We start from the raw sequence: 18,128 nt of genomic DNA, 5'->3' as shown, positions 1-18,128 counted from the left end.
AACACACTGCTCTCTGCTTACACCTTCTATAGTTAAGCCTTCTCACTGAACAAACACCTTTTTAGGAGAGTCCCTGAGAGGTTTGTAAAAAGGGGTCAGGGCTAAATTATCTCTGTAGCAGCATGGTAATCAAATTTTAAGTAGCCATCCTGTAGGGTGGGGGATGTGGTGAAAGAGTGAGAGCTAACTGGGATGTTTATTAGCTACAGCTAGTAGCTCAACAGATTATCCTCCCTCTAATGTCCCTCTTCTGTGGATATCAGCTGCTTACATGTGAAGCCCATCCCAACAAAGAAAAAATATTAATATTAAAGGGGGACTTTAACTAATTATTCATAAATCAGTTCAGTCATCACAAGAGGTGTGTAGTTTGGAAGATGGACATTTACGAGGGAAGAAGGGTTATAGGAAATGTAGGAACCAACATTTATGGAGAGACTGACCCATATCGCATAGCCTCTCTGCTTTGATATTGACCCTCCTTTTTTGAAATCTCCCTCCTGCAAGTCCCCAACCTTATTGAAGTGCAACACTATGCAAATCACTAAAGCACTCTTTAATTCAACAGCTTCTATAAAGTATGACTCAGATGTTGCGTCTGAAAAGATTCGGCAGCCGAGCCATTTTCATCCTTTTATCCAAGAGCCGGGGAGGTTGCACTACTGTCTCACCTGTCATTACTAAACAACCAAAACCTGCAGGCTGCATGACGATGATGATGATGCTGCTGCAGTAATATGGCAATAGGCCTCACTGACTTAACTAATTAAAAGTAAAAGACCACAAATCCCTCCATTTGTGTGGAGGGAAAAATAAAAAAGCGTCTTCAGTTTGGCTGACCTTTCAGATGGCTGTTGTTACATCCTTGCACTTCCTGTGGCTGTCACTTTCTATTCAAAATTCAATTTTTTTCAAAGATGATTAATTTTCAAAGCGTAATGACCTGCTTTGAATTTAAAATGACCCTATAGCCTACAAGCACAACAGACTGTTTAAACCAGACCAGTCACTCTCTCATCCCTTTCTCACTTCATCTCTCCTGTCCCTGCCTGAACCAGTGTGTCGTCATCTTTCCCAGAGGCAAAGTCGAGGTTGGACTCGCTGTAAATCACCTCGGTACTGCATTCCCTGTCGTCAAACAGTAAATTCATTAAATTCAGTGCTCCACACAAGCTCCACACAAGCTCCACACACATTATCTCTGCCATGTAGCATCGAAGTCACATGTAAAAAGACAGCCAATAGAAAGGTCTGCCTGAGTTGTAACAGAGGACCGGTCTGTATTTACAGTTCTTGAAGAAAAACACCATTAATATTTACATATCTACGTATGCATTCACAGATTTGTCTATACACTCAGAATAAACTTGCAAATCTGAATACATATACATGTATTTTGTTGTATCTCACGCACTAATATAAAGGGCACACACCCACGAGCACATGGGTGACACCATACACAGTCCTGCAGCACGATTCATGCTATTCCACTCATCAACAGGTGGGATTTATAATATTCAAAACAGGATTTGCCTCCATAGAAAAGTTATGAATTCAACATTTTTAGTTTATCAGACTGTTTACGAGGAAACTGCACTGGGTTCCTTTACAACTTTTCGATTACTGAGAAGTTGATCATATAATGTCCTGGATTTGGAAAAGCATTACAATGCAAAAACAGTGCCTCTGTGTGTCAGCAACAGAGCCAAGAATTTCATTTGCGATGCAGATCAACAAGGTCAGAACAAAACTTCATTAGTGTTGTGGTCATTCTTACTAATTACTTATTTTCAACTCTAGTTGCCTTAGCTTTTAGCACCTCTGAGGCTGGTGGCGCAGTAAGCCTGCTGACAATGATTCCTGAGGTATACTGTTGCTCCACCAGGCTGAACTTCATGTTCTTAGCTGTGATCCCTTACATACTGTTGATGGGGATGAGTCATGTATTCATTGCTGTAATCTCATCATGTTGAGCTACGATCGCTGTTCAGGAGGGCTGGCTTGAAAATGATCTCAGGCGAGAATCTTCAGGTTTCAGATCAGCTCTTACTCAGCTCCTTTTAGATCCATGTTGTCTTTATGGGCCGTCTTGAAACAGGAGCCCTGTTTCAGGCGGTAGCCAACATCACTGGGATTTAGCTACGCTAATGACAGCTGTCCTCAGATTTATTATTTGAAATCGAGGAAGACAGTTTCAACAGTTTGATACGCAACTTTCTTCACTTCAGTGTGCCCAGCGAACCCAATAATAACTGTCAAATAAGGATAATACACTCACTCACACAATTAGGTCTATGTCTTAGCACACTGTGCACCCTGCCAGCCACAAAGCTAAATTCAGAGTCAGCTAGCCTAAAGGAGCAGTCTGTAGGATTTAGTGGCATCTAGTGGTGTAGTTGCAGATTACAACTCCCTTGCCTCACCTTCCAGTTCCAAGCGTGTGGAGAAACTGGTGACCACAAAATAGAGCTGCAACAATTAGTTGAATAATCACCAACTATTTTGAAAATCAATCGCTTTAAGTCCATTTTTAAGAAAGAATGTCCAAAATATCTATTTCAGATGAGAATATGTTCTGCCTTCTTTCGTCCTCTATATCTTTGGGTTGTGGACAAAACAAGACATTTGAGGACGTCATCTTGGATTTTGGGAAACACTGATCTCTAGGGCTGCCCCCCAAAGGTCGACCTTATTCTGAAAAACAACGTTAAACTCCATTCTGGAGGTGCGACTTGTCACCGGGATGAAAGTATCAGGGTATTGTTGCAATATGACGTTTTCTTGTTTAACACAGGGAGTCACTTACCAGTGCACTGTTAGCATATGCTAACTGTACTAGCTGGTGTCAAAAGCTTGTTAGCAGTTCTATTAGCTGACTGTACCCAGACTGGGCGCTCAAAGGACAGGGGGAGTTTTAACACTACTAGCGTAGGAGCGGAGGACCCAGCGGGGAATACTGCCAGGGAGCAGTGCCGGAATGAATTCAAATATATTCAGAAAAGTAACTAATATCAAATGTGCAACAACTACTCGACTATTGGCTTTATCTAACGACTACTGGCTGACTAGGAAATCCGTTAGTCTTTAGTGTAATCCTAAAAACAACTCATTCTAGACTAAAACATAACAATTATACACTAATGAAAACATGGCTATGAATATTATCCATATCGATTATCCATTTCTGACAATCGATCCTCCTAAATGTTACACACTGGTAGTTTAATAAATTAAATATTTTGATGAATGATTTTAAGCACTTTGATATTACTTCAAATGAGGTTATACAGTATGTATTTTGTATTGTCCTTCGTAATGCGTGCCACAATATACTCTAATTTAACACTAGCTTCCTGCTGATCCCAAGTAAATGGCACCCTATGCTCTATCAGAAGCAGCAAGCCTTTTAGTATCAAGTTAATATTTCTATTATGTTTATGAAAAGCAAGGATTGACATTTGTTAAATTTGAATGTATAAATGAATGTTCAGTGAAAAGAGAGATGAAGTAGTCAAGCAGAGCTGCTGAAGTGTGTTTGCTTTTCTATTCTTCTTTCTTCGATCATTGAGTAAATGCTAGTCTTCTATTGGAGTCAGAGGTTAGTCCACCATTTTGAAGTATTGCATTAGAAAGGTTGATGGAAACGGAAAAAACTAAAAACAAGCTTTTAATCTCACTTGAGGTGGTTTTTGCCTTAAAATAGTTAACGCTCTTAGGAGGGGGAAGCACTTTTTTTTATTAAGTTTATTATTTAAGTCACATGACTGATTCTGTCCACACAGTTCTGATGGAACCTCCCTCACATTAATACATGAAACTAGAAGAAATGTCTTTGTATGTTGTTACAGCTCATGTAGCTCCCTGAGACAGAGCATTGCTTTGTAATGCTGATGACATTCTATTGTTAACATGGTATCATCAATACACAGGATTTGCAAAGACTGGATACAAAGGAAAATGTAGGTTGTGCCTCACATCAGTATAGACAAAGCTGCAAGATAAACACTAAAGCTGCAACTATAAACAGTAGTTCATTTACATGAAGCCTTTGAGATGAAAAGGCTCATTTAAACATACACTATAAAAACTGCGAGCCATGAAACACTGCTTCCAATCACATTCTACTTTTAGCAGACAGATACTCGCTGTGCATAACAGCCCACACCACATGTGGGAGTTCCTGAGAGATTCCAAATCAGTGTGGGTGCCGTAGGTGGCTCAGCTACTCACGTTTCGAACAGTAAAGGAGGCTCTTCCACAGGAAACCAAGGATAAGTGACACGCACTCAGACAGCCTTTCAGTCCTGCACAACCAACCGTCTGTCTTTTTCTTTTTATTTGTCTGCAATGTAAACACACCTAAATACATTAGGGCTGTGTATTGGTAAGAATCTGGTCATACAATAGGATACAGGAAATTAAATACACTGTAAAACCAGATAAGTTCATTATAATAATTTAAAACCAACTTAATTTTGGTAGGTTAAAAATATTCTTGATCAAGTAGCTTTAGTAATTTTATAGTTACACTGACTTAATATTTATTTGCACAATAAAAACAAAATACCTTAATCACACACGAGAGAAATCAGTTAAATTACCAAGTTGGAAACTTTCATGTCTTTCATGCAATCTGCATCAGTCACAATAATTGTGCTGCGCTGCTCAGAACTTAAACTGTAGTTGGCAGGACAGTGGATAAATGGTACCTTACACATGGATGAGTGAACACCGAGGGCAGCAAGTTCTACAGCAAGGCAGAGTACAGCACATAAAAGAACAAAAAGCATACAGCACAGTTAAGAGGAGGGAGGGAGCAGGGATGTCACTAGAACCGAAACTTTGGTACCAAGTCGATGCCAAAGTTCTGAGAACTTGATGGTAGTCGTTTTTCTACAGTACCGAAATCAATCAGTTCTGACGGAGCAGCATATATACGTCTGCAAGAAGCTTTTCCCGTTACGCTACAATCTCTGGCGCAGATACGGCGGATGTTTTACAAACATGGACCAGGTAAAGCATGGATGAACAGTGGACACACCAACTTTTGCTGATATGTTTTCGATCGTTTTCATAGGGCACCTCATTAACAATGTGCCTCCTCCACACTAGGACTGCCCGATGTGGTAAAGACATTATATTGCGATTCACGATTATGTGGGAATTATCTTTTGTTTCATTACAAATTGAATTTTAACAACAAAAAATTATTGGAATCATGATAATGTGAAGTTATTGGGGTCTGTACCAAACATGCTTTCTTAAATCTGCAGAACAAGAACTGTAGGCCAGGGTAACTCTGCAGCACTACAGTACTTCATTATAATGCTGTTTGTCATACAGCTCTTGCAATTTGCATAATGCGACTTTGATAACATTTCAATTAATTGTGCGGCTCTACTCCACACACAGCTCACCTCCTGTTGTTTAAACAGAAATGAGGGTGAAGAAATCCCAAATACAAGTTGTGTTTTTTAGTGACTTTATAAAACTCACTGCTGAAGAAAGCCAACAGAGAGAGTCAGGACATGCCAGGCTGTGTGGCTGTGTGTGTGTGTGTGTGTGTGTGTGTGTGTGTCAGACAGACCAGAGTGGGTGATAGTGGAAAAGAGTGCCAAAGGGAACAGCAAGGCGAGTACATTAAAGTAGTTTGTGAGTTAAGCAGTGAATTATAAAAAATCTGTTAGAAAAAGGTACCACTCTTGTTATTGTTCTTATGTTTAAATGTTTTTAATAAAGCAGTGTGTGCTGAAGTACATGGTATTTATGGTTTTGTTTTTTACCCGGGTATTGAATATCGTGGACTTTCACTTTTATTGGTATCATAGAATGACTGACAGTTTAGTAGTCAGGGGCCCTCAAAGTTGACCAATATTTCTGACAGAAAACACAGAGCCAAGAGGAATAAGGGGGCAGGTAAAAGGTCTGAAAAGTGACAAAACCTGAGGTCCACGCCAAAGGGAGTTAATGTCTCCCACAGCAAACACTGCTCCTGCACTGCCTGACACACCTCGTTTGTATTCAGCCCTTTCTTCTAGGGAAATATGGCACCACCTATAGGCTAAATCATAGTCCAGTCCCACCCACTGAAACCTAATGAGTATACCTCGCTGTCCACCATTGTTGTTTTCTCGCTATATATGTGGCAAGTATGAGCAAAGCACGTAGTGTAGCCTTCCTGTGCTGCTGTAGACTTGTCCACAACACCAACTACAGAGTTGGAGAGCAAAGACAACTCCCGCAAGGAAGACACACACACCCACTCACACCCACACACACACACCCACACCCACACACACCCACACAGCACCCCTGGGAACACTTGGGTGTTAGGTGCCTTGCTCAAGGGCACTTTGACAGAGCCCAGGAGGTGAACTGGTGCCTCTCCAGCTACCAGTCCACACTTTATCTTTTAACCATCTTCAAAATGTGATTGTCTTTAAATTAGCCTAGCACATAGCACATCTAAGTACAGGAAAGGAGGAAGCTAACCGAGGTTTGCTCAAGGTCTGGCGCACACAGCAGAAGGACTTGGGATTGGTGTATCGGTGCCACCAAAAAAACATTAAAAAAAGAGAATTAGATGTCATACAGTTTCTATTGAATTCAGCTAAACAGGTGAAAACACCCACATATCACAGGTGTGCACCAACTTACTCCACTGTAGCCACTTCCATCTGGCTACAATCATCATCATTTTGGAAAGAAACATTCCACACTGACTTGTCATGGTGACTTTAGATAAGAACATGATATTAAAACTGAAAACAAAAGCATTACTAAATAGTGTTTTGTACCCTATGCACACACATGCAGCCATTTTCTGTGCTGTGAAATACTGCTGTTTTTTTGGGTGGGGGATGTTGTGCATTTAGAGCACAGGCAGTAATGCACCCATCAGTATCCATGGTGACGGCTGCTTCCTGCTTGTGGTGGGAAACAGAATGTATGTCCCGCAGTGTGCCTGTTTATTTATATCCTCCAAGGCACCTAAACTTTCAGGGTCCTGCTATGTCAGACCCATCGCTCTGACATCTCTTCACATCAGCTGCATGTGTATAGGTTTCTGTGTGTGGGTAAAAATGTCTGTTCATGAAAGATTAATAAAGAGGACAAATACAGTAATCATTAATATATGCCACCGGTGATGGACAATCGGCCAAACGCTGCTGTGGACAAAACAAACAATTTAAAAACATTGGGAGTCTGGTAAATTCTATTGGACATTCTCGGACATTGGATGGACATTTTATAGACTAAATGATTGGATTATTAGCCACAGCTGCCCTCACCCTATATCCTGACAGTAGTACATGATACAGATAATCTGTGAAAAAATCTGGTTCCTCTGGCTCCTCCTAGTGATCCTAATGGCATTAGCAACAATCCACCGGGTTTGAATCAACCAATCAGAGCTGAGAAAGACTGATTGTTGAGTCCCATTCTCAGGTCGTCAAATACAGACTTGTTGGGACCCTGGACATTCAAGCCACCAACCCAAAGCATCTTTGTATCTTTCTGGGCTCTGATTGGTTATTTTCATTAATTAATTTATTTCATAATATACAAAAAGTATTTTTTATAAAAATTACCTACAGCAGCTTTAAATAGAATCATGAATAGGAATGTAAAGATATATTGTGAGAGTTAAATTACAGTATATACAAATGTGAAGATTCAAATCGGTGAGATGAAAAATTAATCATGATACTATTTTTTAACAGCAGAGGGTGCTATCTACTTTTGACTTTCGGTGTCCCACGTCACTGTATCTGTATCAAGGAGCAGAGACACCAGTTTCACTTTAACGAAGACAAGGAAATATACATTGTTTCCCACAGTTTATACCTAAGAAATAAAAAAGGATTATTTCATTGATTTCACTGAGAAAATAAGTTTTGTAGATTTTTGTCTGAGAAATAAAGGAATCTTTTACAGTCAGAATGTGGCTTCAGTCTCATTTGGTTAAAATATTGTGGGAAAATCAGAATCCTATTATTTTTAATAATAATATTATTATTATTATCCCAGTATTTTTTACATTTTACCAAATTGTAAGTAACATCCCTAATCAGGACCTTAAGATCAGAGGTCAAATCAAATTGTGACACCCCCATGCATTTGGAATTTTTTTCTTTAGACTTACATTCTTATAGGAAGCATGATAACCATTTTTATGTATTGTGGTATTTGCTATTTTCTGGGTTAATATTCAATATCTACAAAGGCAGGAATTAGCAATTACAGTGTTTTTTGTTTACTTGTTTGTTTTTCTAATTGGTTGACTTCATTGTGTGTCCACCCACTTTAGTAGAGCATGCTTAATATCACTCATTTGCTCTTTCAGGATGAGCTAGAACACTGTACAGGTGCCTCTTACATGTCTCTATTTGTGCCACTGCAGGGGGGTTTAGAGAGGGCCTGGGTGGGAGGGTCTCATTCTACTTCAGGCCCAATCAAAGCTGGAGCCGGCCCTGCGCCACACACAAACATGTTTTGACATCTGAGATTCACATCCAGTGTCGCAGACGGACACACATCTGTGCGCCCGAATGACAAACACAGCGGCCATTAATTAACGTCCATTAACCACAGTGTCCGCACACACTGTCCTGTCACGACAGCAGCTACGTATGACACGGCGTTTACAGCCCATATGAATCCCCCAGCCGGGGCCTGCTGCCGCTGCTGCTGCCGCTGTGTAACCGTGCTGCACAACCCAATCTCCCGCTAACAGTTCGAGCATGATGCCGTCTCTGTGGCTCCTACCTTTCCACCGGGCAGAGTCCCTCGCTGCCGCCGCCGCTGCTGCTGCTGCTGCTGTTGTTCGCGGTTTCTGTGTTAATAAAGACGACAATAAGAGTTCACATTAAAATCAGCCGCGGTGGTTAATTAAACCCGAGCGGTGTTTTCCCAGCAGCGTCCGGGGGGGTTCCTCCTTTGAGCCTTACATGAAGCCAAGGTCGTAACGTTTGGTCCGCAGGGTCCACAAACCGTGCGGGATACATTAGACGAAATCATACAAACATGGCAGTGACGTGCCAAATCTGCCGTAGTCGGAAAAAAAGAAGTGAAAATGAATAAATACCGACAGCAGGAAGTGACAGGTAGGCGCACTTATCTTGACAGCCAGGTGTATTGCCTAATCATCCGCTCGGCTCAGCGGAGAGTTCCCGCCTCTAATCACAGCGGGCCAATCAGAGCGCGGCTCTAAACCAGCGTCCTTCAGACGCAGGTGCACTGTGATGCCTTCACAGGCTGCCCGAAGGCTCGTTCTTCAGACAGTGTCTGTGGTACGCTCCTAAAATCTCTTGAAGCGAGAAGACGTGACTGGGTCAAAACAACAAACATGCGGTTCGTAATAAAGTCAAGTCCTTTAGGAAATCATTTTGTTATTCAGACTAGATGAGGAAACATTACCACACACATTTTCCAGATGCCTAATTTTCTCCTCCTGAGCTGATATCAAATGTTGTGCTCTATCATCAGGCTGCAGTCTCCGTTCCTGCTGTAGGTTAATATTACTGGAATCCTTTGGTAGAAAATATTAACCCTTTAAAAGAATATGATGTCTAAGGTTTTGCTACATAATATCTGACTGTGTGCTCATTAATGAGGGCCTTTCTCACTTTGCTTCATTCTTATTTCATTCTACTTTCTCAGTCACTGTTTATGCTGCTTTTAGTGGTACTAATATTATTTATTTAGATGTATGAAATGTTTTACTGATTAGATATTGTTTGTTATTGTTGTCATTAGTGGTTTTATTGTTTCATTGGTACACTACTCACAAAAAGTTAGGGATATTCCACTTTCGGGTGAAATTTGCTACAGTGATATTATATCATGAAAGTAGGGCATTTAAGTAGAGGGTCAAATGAAGATCACCTGGAAAGGTTATAGTGCATTTTATGTACATTCTGAAATTTCATCCGAAAGCCGAATATCCCTAACTTTTTGTGAGTAGTGTATTTGGGGGATAGGGGTGTTTTTGTGTCCTTTGCTCGATTTTCAATGACATAATTGCTTTACATTGTGATGTAATATTTACTTGTGTGGCTAATTGGGAAAGAAAGAAAGAAAAAAGAAAGAAAGAAAGAAGCATAAAAAAGAAAAAAGAAAAAAGATGAAACCTCCTGCCCTCCTGTCACATACACATTGGATTAGGGACGTGTTTTAGTTGGATAAAATAGGGCTAGTTGGAGGAATAATTAATAAATGAATTGTGGAGGGGTTTCCTTTTGTTTGTTGTTCTGTTTTGGTTTGGTTTATTGAGTAGAGATACAACATTAATGTTGAACATCCTCAGTATGTGTTTCCATAGTTTTTCAAATGTTCCTGTTCTTTACGGCACATTATAAAAGGCTATTGTATTTGCCACTGATACAAGTGTTTTATATCCCTGCAAAACAATCCAAATAACATAATATATAAATAAAAATGTTTTTTAAGAATTTAAAATAATGCTGACACATTTCTGTGGAGCACATCTACAGTCGTCTTACAGTTTGGTTTCATATCCACTGCCCCTTTATTTTTGTTTATGTTCCATAGTGCCAGTTGTACTATAGAGAGAAATGAAGAGACTTCTCGTAAGGAAAATAAAAGCAACACTTATCGTTCTTTCCTTCAATCTTTTATAATACAGACAACTGATCCTCAGAGAAGCTAAAACATGTACAACACAAGGAATAAAATGCTCATGATGTTTTTTAAAGTTAAATACCAAAGTCAAAACCTTTTCAGAGTTTCATCTGTTCACCTAAATATGTTCCTTAAAATAGTTACATCAGTTTACCACAGGGAAGTGAAAATAGAAGAAGAATCTGAAAAGTGCAAAAGGAAGAAGTTATCGGTGGAAACTGATTTAATTAGTAGTGGCGCAATATTACATAATAAAATGCACCTTCGCATTTCCTCTCCCATGAAGACTTTCACAAATGTCATTCACATACAGTACACAGGTTTTATTGTGTATGTGCACAGTAGTCAAATCAAATTCAACACTTTTCTTAAAATAATGCAAAAAATGAAGGAAAAGTAGTTCCAGCTGCCTAAACTGAACAGACTTACAAACGTTGTCACTGCTCAGTCTACTCCTTGCCCATAGCATAACTTACAGGTTCAGCCATATTGCATAGTAATAACAACACTCATATCTCATTTAATAGTTTAAACAAGATCATGGTCCACAGTCTGGAGTCCCAAAATGTTCAATAATTAAAAAAAAGTGAAATAAATATTCACAACAATCACAATATATTATGTAAAATATGCAAATAAAGCAAGACTTTGGGAAATAATTTAAGAACATATTAAAATTCAACTAATTATAAAATATAATTTCATTATTCTTATTTCCAAAATAAGTTCATTTTCATTCCATATTACGATGTTTACTTCAAAATGCCTTTTTTGCACACCTCATGAATCTGTTTCATAATGACATTCTTATTTCATGTCACCGTCCTTGCATGCAAGCTCAACAACTGCGAGCAGAATTAGCAAGTTAGCACCTTTTAGCTATGCCAACGTCAAAGTAATTCTGGATCAACTATCTAGCTGTCGCTGTCAATAGACAGACACTCTCCATCCAGCTCCTTTTATTTATTTAGCTGAACAAGGTTACACATACTTCTAGCTTGCTGGCTAGGGCAGCCGTGGCTCGGAGGCAGAGCGGGTCGTTCCTTAATCGGAAGGCTGTTGGCTGATCCCCGGCTCCTGGTGTCACATGTTTAAGTATCCTTGAGCAGGATACTGAACCTCAGATTGCTCCTGATGCCGTGCATCAGTGTATGAATGTTAGTTTCTGTTTTGTTCACTGAGTGAATGTGTGTGAAAGGGTCCATTTACCATTGAACTAGCTAGCCATGGTTTAATAGAGCTGAAGTTAAGAGCCAATGCTAACAGCAACAGCTAACATTAGCGAGTTAATTCAGAGTTCCCTCGGATATTCTGACGTTCCTCAGAGAAAAACACGAAGAGAAAAATACTTTCACAGTGGTTGCTCTAACCAACTAGCCAACGCTGGCTCTTCACTTTGATGCTGAATCATAGTTGAAGTACACAAGCTGCCCTAGCTAGTTAGCCAGTTAAGCAGATAGTATGAGCAGCCTTATGCTAAGGCTAAACACTTAATAGGTTTAGTTTCTGTGTATGTGGATTGTGTTTATTTACAACCTCAAAATTCAAAAATTCTGAATAACTTTGAAACTGTCCTTGCTCTAGCTAAAATATGCTAACTGGGGTTCAATTGTTTAGCAGCTGTTGAGTTTGCTAGCTGAAAAGTCAGGGGGCATATCATAATCATAAAATCATGATCATAAAATAAAACTTGACATGAAATAGTCATTTGTTATTTATAAATACGTTCATAAAGACTTAATTATTTCATACTGAACACTTTGGGTCTCCATAAAACAGCAGTTGCAGGTCAGTTACAGAGAAAACTACATGTTTGAACATGGAACAAAGGGGCAGTGGCATTAATCCACTGATAGAGAGCTGGGGTTAATGCAGTACTTGGGTGAACCACACCTGTGATCACGCCCACTTCATCTGGATACATGGAGAAGCCCCTGACTGCAGACCCGCAGACCTCAATGTGGGCGGAGTTAAACGTGAAACCCCGCCCACTCTCCAACATTTGACTCCGCTGTCACCGTGATGATTCCTGTTTGGTCTTATGCATTCCTCCTCTCTCCTTCCACACTTCTGACTGCCGCTTTGGTATCATAAATAATGGAAGTGTGACTTTTTTAATATTGTTCATGTAATTTTAGGTGTATCGTTAGGTTATGTGAATTAGCTGCACATGAGCTAATGTTATATTTAAACTAACGTAAATGTAGTTATTGAATACACTGTAATTAAGGGCTGCGCGATATGACCCCCACTGCCCTCATCGTTCATACTTTATATTAACACGTACAGTAAATATGCTCTATGAATATAACAGTGACATTTTTTTTGTTATTAAGAGCATATCTTGTCTTTTTGATTTTAAAATCACTTGTATACAACTCAGAGATAGGATGCTTTATGAGTCTCTGGTCATAGTTTGTTATTTTTCTACATGTATTTATATAATATGGTATTATAATAAAGTCATTATGCGTGTTTTCTTTTCAGTTTTACTTAAAGTTCCTTTATGCATATATTCAGCCCATATTTCTCTGGACTATGAGTACCTTACATGAACCAATTTCACATTTGTGTTAATCTGCAAAACAGATTGATGCGTTTGATGTCTTTAATGTTTGACTATTGTATATTGATTGTATTTTGATTGTATTTTTTCATTAAATGAACAAGTCTAGAAAATTATTAAGGCTTCACTTTAAATTTTAACATCAATTGTCTCAATGATAATTATATGACTACATTTTTTTATAATGAATGGATATCATTGACTCACACAGATCTAAAGAGGAGATGAGCAAAAACAGGAAAAGACGACTAGAATATAAAAGAGCACAGGTATGCTGTCATGATTAGTGGGATAGTCCTTAACCAATGTTTAAAGACTTGTATAAAGACAATACTTCAGGACAGCACTCAAATAAATGTTTTTGAAAACTTAAAAAAAATCCATATGCACAGCAGTGATAAGCCTAGGTGTGAACTGGTGCAGGATAAATGAGTGTTAAACACTGTCTAATAATTATGGTACACTTCCAATATGCACACTCCATTTGTTACATATTTGCGATGGATCTGCTAAATTTTGTATCTTGTTTATTTTTCCATTTAAACACATTGCTCAGTAATGGTTACGAGTATCAGTAATGGGACACAGCTGTATTGTGGGCTGTCTATCAGCAACTGAGGATTTCAATACACACCTCATCACAAATGTAAAAAATGTTATGTACTGCAACGTTAAACAAAATACCACTGTGATAGTGGACGGTATACAGATGGCACTAGACACCCAAAATGAAGACCAGCCACGTGCCAAGAGGCCTTACAGCTCTCCGCCAAAAGAGTTTGTTAGTGTGAAGGAAGTTTATTGCACACAAACATGTTACACACTATTAAAACCTGCACAATCAGTCATGCTTTTGTGTATCCATTAAGGACTGTGAAGTTACCATGGACCAAGGTATTGGAAGACTGGATGGCGATGCTTTCAAGAACCTTTCGCTCAGTAAAGAAGTGCAAATGATAATGAAAAAATGACTTATTCTGAACACTGAACTGCACCCATTCATTGTAACATGTTTAAGCACTCTATAATTGAAAATTTAGGAAAGGTCTCAACAAGCCCAGCAAAAATGCTAAGTGACCAATGGTTTGTTAATAGATTTCATAAATTGTTGCAATATTTATTAGTTGAATTATGTCTCTGTCGTGCGCCTGACAATCGGTGAGAATAAAAAAAAAAAATAAAAAAGATGCATATTTTTAATTTTTTAATATTAGTCATGACTTGGTCCAGTTCTCCTCTTTGGCAGTGATTTAATTTAATTATTCATTATTATTATTGTTGTTATTACTATTATTATTTTCATAATTATTGGTGTTATTAGTATTATTATCATCATTATTATATTATCATTATCATCATTCATATCATCATTATTGTCATCATTGTTATTATCATTATCAACATCATAGTTATTGTCATTATTATTATTATTAACATTATTATCATTTTTGTCATTATGCTCATCATTAATATCATTTTAGTATTTCATTAACATTTTTATTGTTTGTCTGCTTGTTTTATGTTAATGTTTGTTTGTTGTTTGTTAAATAATTTGTTGTTCAATAAAAATAAAAAAACAGTCTAGTGATCCTTTATTTTTGATAACATTAGGAAAGTATCTCAGGTTACATTTGATTATGATAAATATACATTAAAATATATTACTTTTTTCATCATTTAATGAATAATGAAGGTAATTTAATGTTTTGATAGGTAGTTAATCTGTTATTTTGTTAAATGTGTCAATATTGTATTTCATAATTAGTAAAACCAAAGATTAAGTTCCTTGTGTTTAAATCCCTGCATTTCGCCACATTCATTATGGTTTCTTGTCCCTCTTCGGACACCGTATTAAATTAGTTCTGCAGTGGGCTGGGTCAAACATTTGACTCTGCCCACATTGAGGTCTGCAGGCCTGCAGTCAGGGATACATGGAGAGGGAATTATTGACTTAAAGGCAACTGGACTTGCTGTTTTGGCCTTGAAGTCTAGATATTTGGGTAGCAGATACTAGATTCCACAGCCCAAAGGTGAAGAGTTATAATGACACTCAGCTTGTGTTCTCGTCTACTGAGGACTGTTCAGTGTGTTTCCAGTGAATCCGCTTTGATGTGTACTGCATAATCCAAGAAAACCAGTCTAAGGACTTCCTGTAAACTTGATGTTTGTGAGCTGATCTGATCTGTGAAGGCTTACATTTAGATTTGAACCCAGCTGTCATCCACATATCTGAGTCAGTGGCTGGTCTTGGGGCTGGAGACATAGGTGAATCCAGTTGCACCATGTGACCTTTGTGATTAGTCAGTTGAACTGACACAGCCTCTTGATTAAGGGGCAAAATCTCTTGATCCAAAACAGCAAAACCAATTGCCTTTGACTTCAAACTCTAGATATTCCATTACCTGGGCCACTCCGTGTTTACATATATTATGCCGTGCTCACATTTCCTTTGTTACAGCTCAGTCTCATTAGATTGCATCCAGTGAAAAAAAAAGGTCAAGATTAGAGCCAAACTGAAATAACGTATTGATATGTACGTATGTACATAACAACATGTTTTTCCCAGTATATAACGCAGAAAATAAATGCTTGTGGTAATATACTGGCACCACAGCAAAGTTTATCCAGCACAGTTCCTGTGATTTACAATACTGTGGCAAGCAGCACAGAGTAAGAGAAGAAGCATCTCTCAGCAATGGTAACTAGAATTCTACAGAGTGTATGTTCCATTCTTTTTTAAGGGTTCCCTCTTACTACTCTTTTTAGGAATTTCATTTCAGTTTTCTTGACAATTCATAACAGCCCTTGCTCACTAACAGTAATATAATTTACCAGTAGGTCAAATACTGACATATTTAGTTTTATTCCTCATTTTCAATGACACAGTGTTCATGTACAGAGCTTGTAGCTCTGGCAAAAAATACTCAACACTGAAAAGGTGGTTCTAAGTTCATTCCACATCTGGTAAACTTGCTTTGAAGTGTCTTACCGCGCAGGTTCTTAAACCAATAACAACAACATAGGTAATCTAAGTGAGGAGCTAAAATACATGACTTGAAAAGTAGTCTCTAAATTGACTGGTTTTCCAGGATGCATGAGAACCCAAAAGGGTTTATGATAATAGTATTATTATTTTTATTATTATTATTTATTAAAATCAGTATCAGTCTCAAAAATCCCATATCGGTCAGGCTCTAGTCAAAGTTACAACAATTCTGGATAAAAACTGTCAAAGCTCAGCTTACTATGGCACACAATGTTAAACAAGAGACTCAACCTTGCTGATATTAAATAACAGGTATGGAAACTTCTTCAAAATGTTTTTTTTGATATGTTCAAATTCTTTATATTCAATTTCAATTCAATTCAATTCAATTCAATTCAATTCAATTCAATTCAATTTTATTTGTATAGCGCCAATTCATAACAGAAGTTATCTCAGGACACTTTTCAAATAGAGCAGGTCTAGACCGAACTCCTTATAACATTATTTACAGAGACCCAACAGTAATATTCTTTCAGGAATCCAATTTCCACTTTGATATGAGTTTTTTGTGCAAATCTCAGTAAAAACACTTGCAACGAAATAATACAAGGTCAGAAAATGCCGTTTCTAGCACTGATCGGTTATACTAATAAATAAATGTTGTTATGCAAAAACATTACATATTCAGTGATGTTCATAAACCTCTGAAAGTGCATTCAAATTGTATTTATGAGGCACACTCCAGTGAATACAGTAACTGCTACCTTATTGCTCTGCTATCAGTGTTTGTACTGATGAGATCACCAGAGGTTGTGAGCGCTAAAGATTGCTAAAGTAACTTGAATAATAAAGACAGAAGGTTAAATTTGATGATTGTCTGACTTCACTCCATCTGCTTTACATTCTCTAATCATGTGCAAACAGACCAATCAAAATCCATAACAAACAAGTCCTTTCTCACAATGAGGAGGCGTTTAGTGTTCTATCAAAAGTACAGGAACTGTGTTGGCACATCATCTTTAGTATCATGTCAAAGATCCACTTTGGGGAAAAGCTGAGCTTCTTTTTCTGTTTTAAGCAGTAGCAGCAGCACAAGTGTGGATAAGGAAAACCAACCTTTTAGCGGCTATCACCAGGTCGTCGTTGGGTCATTCTGCGTGATGTTGTTATGTGATCATTGTCTGAAGGCTGTTGCTTCCCCTGAAGAGAGCAGCCGTAGAGGATGTGGGGTTGCAGTGAGGGAGTGTGAGTTAGGAGGTCGGTGACTGTTCACAGGTGGGTTGGGACACGCAGTTGGGCTCCGGGACAGTCGAGCTTCAGCTGCCAGACGATAAGTAAAAGGGTTAATCAAGTGTCAGAGCGTGGAGATGAGGACTTCTGTGGCAGCACGAACAGGATGCTCTCCGCCTCTTCATACATCTGAAAAACACACAGGCAGCCAAATCAGCATATGAGTCTTTAAGTTTGTACTATAAACTGCATTTGAGAAACTTCAGCATTATTTATCTGCAGCCTGCCTTGGCTGCCATGTAATGTTAGTCAAGGTACATTAAAAGTAGTTTGCCACTGACAGGCTCAGATTGTTATTCTAAGTGTCTGCTTGTGGAAAGGATCCCTACAAAGATAGACCTTATTGTTAAAGAGTAAGATTTTTTTTTTATTTCACCAGAAACAGCCCGTACGCCACTATTGCTGGCCACCAGCACAAACATGCACATGCAGCCAGACCAGCGAAGTAAACAATGCTTGAGGATAAAAACAGGGAGAGGGAGCTCTACACCATCACCATCGGATTTGTTTGAATACCCCTTGAAATCAATAATAATAATAATAATAATAATAATAATAATACATTTTATTTATAATGCCCTTTTCATCAAAAGATCTCAAAGTGCTACAGGTTAGAAACAAAAAAGATAAGCAGTTTTAAAA

The 18,128-nt window shown here is 38.4% G+C and overlaps 2 protein-coding genes and 1 long non-coding RNA gene across 5 annotated transcripts in view; 1 reads left to right on the top strand and 2 right to left on the bottom strand.

The window, feature by feature from the left end:
* The window catches only part of LOC127370329 (ras-specific guanine nucleotide-releasing factor RalGPS1-like), a 109,097-nt gene extending 99,867 nt beyond the window's left edge, over positions 1 to 9,230 (bottom strand). The window contains exons 1-3 of one of the 3 annotated variants that reach the window (XM_051412308.1): positions 8,952 to 9,230; positions 8,770 to 8,836; positions 4,231 to 4,342 (exon numbers count right to left, since the gene is read on the bottom strand). The gene's annotated coding sequence lies outside the window, so the exon portion shown is untranslated. Of the gene's footprint in view, positions 1 to 4,230; positions 4,343 to 8,769 lie in introns of all 3 variants that reach the window. The other 2 variants (XM_051412307.1, XM_051412306.1) reach the window with 2 other exon arrangements.
* Positions 1 to 18,128, top strand: part of LOC127370390 (uncharacterized) — a 180,326-nt gene that overhangs the window by 101,637 nt on the left and 60,561 nt on the right. The window lies entirely within an intron of this gene.
* Positions 10,621 to 18,128, bottom strand: part of LOC127370299 (rapamycin-insensitive companion of mTOR-like) — a 38,425-nt gene continuing 30,917 nt past the window's right edge. Inside the window, exon 38 of the mRNA XM_051412248.1 lies at positions 10,621 to 17,615. Coding sequence (XP_051268208.1) covers positions 17,544 to 17,615 — 72 coding nt within the window. The 3' untranslated portion in view covers positions 10,621 to 17,543. The remainder of the gene's footprint in view (positions 17,616 to 18,128) is intronic.

This window comes from Dicentrarchus labrax, unplaced genomic scaffold (genome assembly GCF_905237075.1).
Source record: "Dicentrarchus labrax unplaced genomic scaffold, dlabrax2021, whole genome shotgun sequence".
Classification (NCBI taxonomy): Eukaryota; Metazoa; Chordata; class Actinopteri; family Moronidae; genus Dicentrarchus; species Dicentrarchus labrax.
Note: the sequence above shows the minus strand (reverse complement) of the source record. Positions and strands in the feature narration are given on the sequence as shown.